Genomic DNA, 11,305 nt, shown 5'->3' on the forward strand with positions numbered 1-11,305 from the left:
TTCCAAGTTACCCAAGCCTAGTCAGGAGCAGTCGAGATACGGAGGTCGGGTTCGAACCATGAACCTTCCGGGCAGTTAGTTCGCACCTTAACTGCTGACCCATATCGAGCCTAAATTCTAAAACTAGAATATGACAGAGTGCCTTCACGGAACGAGTGACACGTACGTCTACATGGAACAGTACGCATTCCATGCCTTAAATAACATTGGTTCCATTCGACAACTCATTTTAAGAGTGATCGATCACTTGTTAACAGTAGTATCTCCTTGGTAATATAATGCTAGCCTCTGTACCAATATTCAAGAACCGCCTGAAAAGGTCCTCCTAAAAATCGGTTCCGAAGTGGAATCCATGGATACGAACATCATCCACTCATGAAGAGGATGAAAAAACATTACCCCTTTAAGTACAAATTTAAGGACAACCAAACAAAACCTTCCCCCCTTCCTAGAACGTGCGGCGGTAACCTCACACTCTCTCGCAACCTGATCCCCTACTGTGATAAAGTCTGTACAGAATTGACTTCTTGTCTATGGAGCCGAACGCGAACAATGAAGATTAAATCATGTGATCCACTCTTTCAAGGCGTTTGCAATCGAACTGCTTACCCGTGGGGAACGCCATCTCCTAGAGATGGGATATCGCAGTTGCGGTGCTACAGCACCAGTAGTAAATGTCTTAAACAAGGGTTCAGTGACTACTACTTCCATTCGATTCAAGTATAAATACTGACACGTGAGTTCTATACCCATCATGCAGAGGTCTACACATACGTATCAACCTCATGTCTTGCAGGCATAAAGAGTTCTAGGTCGACCTTTGAGAAACCAGACCTCGTCAGTGCGATTAAATCAAAACACAATCCCAAACAGAAACGCACTTCACCAGTTTCCTCGAACCGTTTTCTGTCCGCGCTGTCAATAACATAGATCTGAAAGATGAGACTAAGCAACCGAGCCAAATACCAGAACATCGGTGTTCTCAAAGTAATTCCTCCAGTAAGGTCGTATTTTGCGCTGACCTCCAATATCCCAGACGTTCAGCTTGAATCCTTGGGAATGCACACTTTTGATATTGAATCCCTTCAAGACACAATGCATTGTGGTAAGCTAGTCAACCAAGTGTACCTGAGTCGGTGTTGTTTGCGTGATGTCCTCGGAAGCGAGGTATTTCAGGATGGTTGTCTTGCCGGCGTTGTCCAGTCCCAAAAGTAGGATTCGAACTTCTTGATCCGGTTTTGACTTCAACTTCCTCAGAAGTGTAAGCAGTCCCTAAAATGAAGTGAATGACGTCAGTTTAAACGGTAGTACGTACAACCTAACGATGTACTGCAAAAACGAAGGGAAAAACCGTGGATGTATATGTCATCCTAAAAGGGCCCTTGAACAGAATTCTTTTACTTATCGCCTCAGACTTTTATCAACGTAGCCCGCGGTGCGGTAATAAATTTCTATTTCAGATAGGAAATGTAGAGAAGCTCTCACTAAAGAATATGTCAATCATGAAACTGCATAACAGGTAGGCTTATTATTGAACTCCTCACAAGAGCTATGGACCCCCCATTGTCTAATGCAGTCGTGTCGAGACCGACATCCGCGAGAGGAATGCCACCTCTTCACATAATGGGCGACTTTCACCTAACTCAGTAATAAATAAATAAATAAATAAATAAATAAATAAATCATTCAGCTGTAGCACCCTCTTGATGCCTAGCTGCCATGCCACACGAAGGAGGCACGAGGGCTGGGATACTGCCAGGTTGCCCCAACCTAGACAGGGGAAGTCGAGAAGGAAAGGTCGGGTTCGAACCACGGACCTTCCGGTCAGTAACTTCACGTTGTAACCACTTGAGCTATCCCGCCACTCAACTTGGTGCGGTTTCTCCGCCTTGCACGTATACGATTTCGGATTGCTAAACACTTTGTGCAACGACGAACCGATGGGATCTGTCTCAAATGTGTTGCTGCTTTGTAATGGCAGAGCTTGTTTCTGTGGTCAAGAACTAAACGCGTGTTCGTGTGACAACCTTTCACCTGGGGAAGGGGCGTGGAAACAATCTAGACTCATCTTCGACTAGTTTTCAAGGATGGGGTCTACGTGATCCAATCCTGCATAGGATAAGAGACGTTGCAGAATATGGCCACTAGTCGATGTCCTTAGCTTTCTCGCTGTCATTTTCTACTCACAATACTCAAACTTGTGTCTGGAGGTACAGTCACCTGGGAACGATTGTGGCAAACTAACACTAACTCTCTTCCCCATCTATTTTTATCATTTTCCCCACAATAACACTCTAAAATAGCATGTGGTCGTATGGTAACGAAGAATCAGTGCTGAACACTGATGTGGTACTGTCAGTGATGATGATGGTGACTTAACCAGTATACGAGGCCTCCAAGGTCACTTTTAGTCTCTGAATTGCGTTTTAACATTAAATACAGCTATTGTAAGCAAACGAATTTCAAACAGCTGGTCAATCTTTATTCCCCTGAAGCGAAATAGAAATAATGCACTAATGTGTGACATCAAAGGGATTGGAATAGTTTGCCTAAAATCAGGTCAAGCATAGGGATTTTGACACCAACGCTGCAGATCAAGACATGGCAACAGGTACCTATACAGAAAAACTAAAAACAGTAATATATCATTCTAACAAGGCCAAACATCCATTCCTCACGGAAATTTCTGAGCAAGTTTCATAACTGTACCATATGAGATTGCAGACAATCAATCGTTCAGCTGTAACACCCTTTCGGTGCCTAACTGCCATGCCACCCGAGAATAACACGAGGGCTGGGATACTGCCAGGTTGCCCAAGCCTGGACAGAGGAAGTCGAGAGACGGAGGTCAGGTTCAAACCACGGACCTTTCGGTCATTAAATTCGCGCTCTAACCAGAGTGGAGGCCATCTTCATTGGAACCATGACCGATACAGGACTGGAGTCTGTTTGTTTCCTGATGGCCACTCGACCATTTGGTGGTCTTGTTATCACGAGCAACAGGAAATCTGTTACACCCGTAAGTTTCCTCAGAATGATGCTTAAGAGTCGGGATAGCAAAACACATCTGATGAGCGCAGGGCTGATGACCCCAAAAAATATCGAGCAGGGTATCTAACACAGCGTATGAAATACATGCATCAACAAAGAGGTCCTGGGCTTAGAAGTGATTTGTTCTCCCGTTGAATACTTTTAAGGAGGGGTCGGTTGTTTAACCAGATGATAACTGTTCTCTTCAGCTCACTATCTGGCCCCTGGGCTATTGCTGTTGAACAGGTTCTTCAATTAAAGCTTACAATAGCCTACAGAAGTGGCACTTGAAAGGTAAACAGGAGATGGATCGTGTCACGCTGTACAAAAACGACAGTAAATGTAGATAGCAACTTCAGCATCAGGCCGAACGACAAGAGATACATACAATAACTGGGATGACAAAGTGGCCCTATTGCCAAAAGTGTCAGGCTGTCGATGTACAATGCTGCCCAAAGTGGACATTTCCTAAAATACCAGAAATTCGTTTTCACAGTTGCAAAAGAACTACGCAAAGCCTCTTCAAGTGTCCCATCATTGTGCGCGATCTGCTTCGCTATGTTGTAATGTATAATAAGCGGAACTAAGTGCCGAATATATTCTAAGTTGTGTGCCCTTCTGGCAGCATCTTGAATTTCCAGGTCACCCCACAAGAGTTCGGAAAATATTCGGCTCAAGGAACCAGTGACAACATTCCACAGGCAGATCCATAAGACTTACAGGATGCTGTGGCAACTTTCCTAAGTTTAGGCTCTTCAAACTTGAGATATGGCCTCTTCTGCGAGAAGTGTTCATTTGGTTGAAGAGCAAGTCTATCATCGGACGAGTAAGAAGTTGGCGGGAGAGAGGAAACAATACCAAGTACAGCCAAACTAGAATATTGAAGAAGAAAATTATTATCAAAAGTAGCAAGGGACTCAGGTAGTTATAGGTAGGCAGCTTTCGGATTGTCACCACGTAATCTAGTAAGGAGCGCATACATCACCAGCACAGCATACAAGCTCCATCGTAAGGAAAAGCAACAAACGGTCCAGAGTAAAGCGGTCCATCTAGGAACATTCTGCATATTCTATTGTCCATACGTGTAGTTTGCAGTTTCGTTTTATTAGATTCCTTATTCGTCATCCAGTACTCAGCGTCGGAATGGCTTCATATTCCTGAAAACTTTATAGAACTACGTGGAGAAATTCGGGCAATCCAGTATTTAGTCCCAATTGTGTTCAAAGACCTTTTGGGGCTCGGTGTTTGCTAAATCACTGTAGAACATCATGCCTGGAGGTCCTCTATGTCTTTTGAAACTGTTTAATGAGACGAAATATCCGAAAGGCTTAGCATTTCACAAACGCTAATTCTGGAAATGCGCGTCGCAACACTTAAGAACTTTCATGGATGTATTTTCATGCAGTAGAACAACACCGCTCTACCGTTTTCTCGGAATTGGGACTTAACTATGGGAAACGAAGACACCAGAGATGCTAAGGATCGTGGCACTACGCAGACAAAGAAGACAATCGAGGTCAAATAAACAAAATAACCGCGATGGAAGAGATGTTGATATACAGAATGGATAGGTAAAGTACCGTATCCCAGGTTACTCTAGCACCAGTATGAAGGCTACTGGTTATTGTCCATTGAAATTGTTGTCATTGTTCAAAAGAAGACCACTGACAAACTGGATAATATGTAACCTATAGAATCAAACAGTCGCAGGATATTTGCATCACTGCTGATCTAAGTGATTCGGATTTGATTTTGGAGACAGAAAAATTTCAAGCTCAACGACCATCCTGAATAGGTCGCTGATGGTGCATTTTGTGTGGATCTTATCCAGGTGAAGACCAAGCCCTTTGCTCACTCGGACACCTCGCTCAAGAGACAAACGAAGGACTCAAGTAGTGTTATTTAACTCTGGCTTAAACCGCATCTCAATTTAAAGTCAGTCCATAAGGCATCGACGTATTTTCAATACCCAAATATGCGTTCAACCAAAAGCCCCATAGGGATCAACCAGTAACGTAGCAGAACTAAAAACTGAATAAGATTTCAGGTGAAGGTACACACTGCCGCGAATACTTTGGCCTAATAACCAAAGAAGATGAGTTATAGGACCAATTAATCATGCTCCCTCCCTTAGAAAGTGAGGTTAAAGAGCGCAGTTATGTTTACAGCAAAAGCTCCGATGACCACCTAGAAGGCAAGGTCTATCCTACATTCTGTTTCGTATGGTTCGTTAGCAGTCCACGTGGCGTCTGAAAGAAACGGTGGATAGACAACCTTTGAGTCTTGAGCTGAAAAAAGATGTCCTGAAGACAGTTGGTAATAAGCAGTAACTGTCAGAAACATGAATAATCGGTTTGCTTGATGCTTTAGAGGGGCTTTTGCGCCAGCAAGACTCTCAAGGTATGTTAGAAAGCAACAGTTCACTAAATTGACAGCCTGGAGATTCTCAAGATAAATCTTTTGCATTTTGAGAACATTTATCGATAGAAAAGCGTAAATGTTGGAACGATGTAAACTAAGTTAGAGATGCGCCAGAAGAACTGGTCCGAAAGCTTGCTTCAACTGGGTGTGCACAATCCAAGACAAGTGATTTACATCTTTCAGATAAATATCTCCGTCAAAAACACGAGAAAAGTCGATGGCACCGATTTTAAAAAAGTAAACTTAAAGGATGGATAATGATACGCGAACGCATATATAATCAGGTAGACGGTAACAGAATGCCAACAATACACAAGGGCACTCGCATAGTACGCGAAGATGATATCAACTCCCTAAAAAATTCATTACGTATTTCATTTGTCTCTGTATGCAGCACACACAGTAAATTAAACCTTTCCCAACTAATATCCAAAGACTGGACGTAGTCAACAAAATTTATATGTTACTAAGTCTGGAACAGTTATGATGGATATAAACTTTTCAACAATAACAGAGGTGTAGCCAGCAACGGCATTCGGACGCGAACCTCCTGTGCGGACGTAGTATAGGTGGTCTGTTTCTGTTTTCCAAAGTGGTAAAACAAATTGGCCGCCCAAGGCATATCAGACTATTCCCATCGGCACAGGTTGCAACCAAGTTAGGTCATTATAACAGAATAACAGTTGCATGAATGAACGGAAGAACTCACATCTATCACCTATGCCAAAATAAAGAAAAAGAGGATGAAATCTCCAAAGACATAGGCTTGAGGCCAACTCGATAAAATAATTACAAAACCTGCTGAATCAACATATGATGGCGGACACGGTTAAGAATGTTACATAGCCGCTATTTCGGAGAACGTAATAAGACGCTGCATTTTACCTGAATCAGCTGCGGGCGATAAAAAATCGTACTTCGTTCCTGCTATGTCTGTGTCACTATGTCTGTGACACTCATACCACTCAAAGCGCTAATTTTACGCTGCAATACCAGAATGCCCTTGGAATTCTTAACTGCTTTGAATGTAAGGATGGACGAGAACATTTCACGCACGCATCTATCTATACAGTTTGCGAGAAAAATTTGAGCTATATACAGCGGTTGTCTCTCAAGAAGATCCCCTTTACGATGACTACTCCTCTAATGCTTTCACTTTTTCCGGGGCTGATTAATGTACTTGCAAACCTGGTTGATAGTAGAAGGAAAAACTTATAAGAAAATGATAAACATCACACTGGCTAAAACCAATTAGTGAATAATTAGGCGCAGGGGAGTATTCCAATATGAAGACATTTAGCGAGCCATTCGAAAGGTGCACAATCACGACCTATCATGGATTTTGATACAGAAAGGCGTGAACCTGGGTCTTGGAAGCCAAAAAGTCATAAAACGTTGAACAGATAAAAACCAACAGACGGCTTCTTAAGAAGAATAAGGGTCCAGAAATCCACCTATTCCGGAAACCATGTTGGGCGCACACGCGATACCCGAAAGTAAATAACAACCAGGGTAGTAATCAAGCTAAATAAACTGGAGGACGATCGTTTTATTCCATTCTAAAAAGTTGGCTACACTAAAGGTAATAATTGTGCAGCGGAAACTTGATTGGGTAAGTCTGAGACTTGAAAACAAAATTAAAGTCACTCAAGGCTCTTCCCAAAAGCAACCAAAAAATGACTGAATATTGCTTGCAGCTCCGCATGAGGAAGTTTATGAAAATCGCAGGCCATCAGGTAACCTATTTTGGGTTTATTCTAACAGCTTGTCGGAATGTTTCAGCGGAGAATTATGGCTTAGATGAACAGAGCCAACAACCAGTAAGATGAAAGTTGCAATAAGCGTGTTGAATGAGATTCCAGAAGTTGCACAAGAGCCTCAATTGGGAACCTGAGATATATTTTTATGATGCTAGTCGTTTTGGGACGTTCAGTCATGTCCTCCGAGTTGCACCAAATATTACGACCCACAGCTTTTTTTTAATAATGAGGATGTGTATATCGTGTTTTACTGGGATACATCGGAGGAAGCTGGCTGAGCACAGGGATAGCAAGAAACGATTCTTCAATCGGAAGGCAGTTACTTGTCCTCCGATAGGCTCTCCAAAGACCTGTCTGAAGGATCGCTTGGTAGTTCAGGAATGGTACTCCAAAACTTAATATCGTTAGCGAATAACTCGAATAAAAATGTGAAGAATGTGTGCGTGCTCGACAGGTGATAGAATGAGCAGTACCAACACCAGTACTATAACTTAAGGCACATCAGGAGATTTGTGTGGTTCTGATGTGGCCCCGCTTTGTAGAACGAATGTATTCAGTTGCTCAAGATAGTATTCATTCTTGTTAGGAAGAAATCTATGAACACTACAGATGGCTCGTTTTTGCAACAGAATATAACGCTTTGCACTGTCTAGCGTTTTAGAGAAGTTTGACTGAATATCATATACCATGTATCGGCGGTGTTCTAATCCACCAACGTCGTGTAACAGAGAGGTTGGTTAGACGTGCTCTATCGTGTCAGAACCCGTGTTGCTCACCAGGTAGTACGTTCGAATTCGATAAGAATATTCGAACGTGAACCGAAACGTTGAGTTACCATTCATTTGTAGTGTGGATGACCCTACATTACAAATGACTAGCAATTTAGGTATGCGGTTCGTAATGTGGGTATTCTTGTACGACAGCGAAGCATTAGTTTTGAACAGTGGTGTCGTCGTTCAGCTTTAGCACCCTCTCGATGCCTAACTGCCATGCCACCCAAAGGTTGCACGAGGGCTGGGGTACTGTCAGGTTGCCAAAGCCTAGACAGGGGAAGTCGAGAGGTAGAGGTCGGGTTCGAACCAAGAACCTTCCGGTCAGTAAATCCGCGCTCTAACTACCTGGGCCAACTCGCCCCCGTGCCATGCTATCCATGGTGATGGTGACGATGGTGACGATGATGGTATGGGTGTTCTTTGCTTGGCATTTAATACACATGAAACCCTCATTAGGTTCACTAGGTTTCCAGTGCCATCCATCTAGTTTAGCTTCTCCTGTGCCCTAGATATTAGCGGCATTTAGGTCGGATGTTGCTGAAGGACTAGTTGGCCGTCGATTTTGGGCAATATCATGGCACGCAAAAACAACAAAACCATGCCAGCGGAACCGTTCACCAACCCCACGCAGACGTCAGACAGCACTGAGTCCTAATGGAACACTTCGGTTCCACGTGATCACTTACGTTTAGCAACATCAGTGGGCTGATTGCCAGATTTATAATTCGTATTGGGCGGCAGAGTCCACAAGGCTCGTCGTCCTGGATAGCTGATAAACCTCACGCGCTTATTCAATACGCGATGTTATATGGCACCTCTTCTAAATTACCAGCAAGCTATAAAGCCTACGAAGCTTGCATAGATCGTCCATATGAGGACTTGGCGAGATCATTTACAAAGGCGAAAAATTTGCCAGCTTGCGTGAAACTTCGCACGGGTCGTCCCCAATCGCTTAGAATTTGAGCAATAGTGACCGCCTGCTTGAGGAAAGCTTCCTAGAAAGTCGCGACATCAGATATCAAGTCAACGTATGTTGCTGTTGCAACTCACATGATTTGTAAGATCGCCCGCTCAATCGTGCCCAAAGCTGTATTACTCATGTCGAACTAATCTTGCAGTATTGACATTCAGCGGTTTTCATGGTCATGAGAACAGAGCAAAAGGCATTGGAAAAGTGCAGACAAGAGTCAAAACTATTGCACGTCACACGAGGAACGAAAAATAGAAGAAGCTCAAGAAGTCTTAATCTAGTTTCGAAGACAAGAAAACAACCAGGGATATAAAACAGATTTCTGTTTAAACAATCCAAATTGCGGTTGATGGTAAGAAAGTAGTGTGGTAGCTTACATAAGGGGGAATAGTCACGGAATAGAAGGAGATAATTAAAGTATAAGTGCGGTGATTTGTGTCATTCACCTTCCCCTCTAAAGTCGATGTGGTACACCGCGAATGCATTCTCCCGATTGTTCAACTGAGAGTTGAAGATGCCTGCACGTAACTACTTATTGTTTGCCACAGCAACTGAATGCTAGCGCAGGTCAAACGGTAAAATATGTCATGGTTTCAAATGATGCTGGCTAATACAAAATATAAGTCACAGGTGCGTCCCCTTCCATTGACACGTGCAGCTAAAATATGAGCAACGAAAACAGAACGCTTATAACGAAAAAGGCATCCCAGTTTACCATTAGACTTTCGGTTGAATCGCTGCGTGTTGTCCCAATAGCTATCCGGAGCTGCAATGATTGATCTAAACAACAGGAGCATCGATCGGTAGGTTGGATATTGAGTGAAGTTATTCGGGCAGAAATATAACTATAACATTTCATTCGCCTGCGTCTGCGACGAGGTTGAATGCCAGAAAAGGGCACGTTCGAAATTGGTTTCGCTTTTCGTTCATGAAAATTTTAGTTCACTCGCTGTTTCATCTATTTACCTTTATCACGTTCCGTTTGGCTTAATCTTTCGCTCCAACATGGCCTTTCCCTGAAAAACGTCTTTCAGCTTGCACTCATTTTTGCGGTGCAGCCAGTCTCAACCGAGTCCTCTCGCTGGAAAGCATGCTGCCTCGCGCTGAGTACTTAAAGTGCAGTGCGGCACCATTCCTTCCCTTGTGCCTTCCTGGTGAACGACAGCCACTGAACGGCTATAACAAAACCGACCCGGGAAATTAGGGCAACAGTCTCCGTCCTGTGTATCCATTCGCTCATCCGTGAATCCGTGAATCATGAGCCAGGTCAATACAGGCTGCAGTCCACAACTATCGATGGGCCAAAACAGATGTGGGTGAAATGGGCGTCCATCGAATGTAAGACGTGGTATGCATTGTCACACCCGCAAGACTAAGTAACATTTTACAGGACGACCGTATAAGCTAGTTGTCTTAATCTCCTTACCCATTCTTGTGCGCCACCTGTCTCTACTTCAAGGGGTTTATGCATTCACTAACTAAAAAGAGGGCCATAAAAACCGAAGCCCAATGCTGAATTGAAAACAGCAGTGTGAATTTTCCTTTTTAGATGGGATAATTGAGTGGCGTTTTGTACCTTTATTTTACTTCCATTATAACACTACGTATTTCATCAATTGCATAATCGTTTTTTGTTTGAATACGAAAAACTACAAAAACGCGCACTTGTACAATTTCACATAATACAAGCGTGGTCACGTGCTTCGACTCTCTCTTCTGATTTCGCTCGCGCTTGCAGCGGTCATTCGCGAGTCTCATGTACTAACTCTGGTACCAAAACATTTCAGACATCTTCGGAATCTATTATATGTGGGAACTGTTCAGAAGAAGACCTCTGGACCAACATAATTGGATTATTGTTTATTCGCTGACCTGGGCCAACGACGAACTATTTTAAAGAGAACAATTGTTAGTGAGTCTGTTCCATCTGACCTCTTTATTTTTGTATACCCAACCTAGCGTAATTATTTTTATTTCTTTGCCACACACTCCTGGTAAACTAAATTATTGGGTAGCCAGACCACTACAAAGTTGGTGAGCGCGAGTATTTCTAGATATTATTTTGAAAGCTTTTTCCTTCAAGTCGTCGTAAGTTTGCTTCTTTTGCCCGGTAATTATGGACGCACACTTTGATTCAGCGGATTTAGTCGAGAATGCAATCAGCATACGTTTGCCAGACTACAACCCACACAACCTCAGGGTATGGTTTCACCAGGTTGAGGCTGTTTTTGAAACACGACGCATCACTTCCCAAGTCACCCGGTTTTCCTATGTTGTCCAGCATCTTCATTGTGATGTAGCAACAGAAGTTGAAGATCTGTTGGAAGATATTCCTAAGGAAAATCCGTATG

At 43.1% G+C, this 11,305-nt stretch overlaps 1 protein-coding gene across 1 annotated transcript in view; it reads right to left on the reverse strand.

Moving 5' to 3' along the window:
- Positions 1-1,101, reverse strand: part of T265_05860 (hypothetical protein) — a gene marked incomplete at both ends in the record, with an annotated part of 9,032 nt that extends 7,931 nt beyond the window's left edge. The window contains 2 exons of the mRNA XM_009170981.1: positions 882-932; positions 967-1,101. Of these exons, the coding sequence (XP_009169245.1) occupies positions 882-932; positions 967-1,101 (186 nt within the window). The remainder of the gene's footprint in view (positions 1-881; positions 933-966) is intronic.
- Between the last annotated feature and the right edge of the window lie 10,204 nt (positions 1,102-11,305).

This window comes from Opisthorchis viverrini (genome assembly GCF_000715545.1).
Source record: "Opisthorchis viverrini unplaced genomic scaffold opera_v5_117, whole genome shotgun sequence".
NCBI lineage: Eukaryota > Metazoa > Platyhelminthes > Trematoda > Opisthorchiida > Opisthorchiidae > Opisthorchis > Opisthorchis viverrini.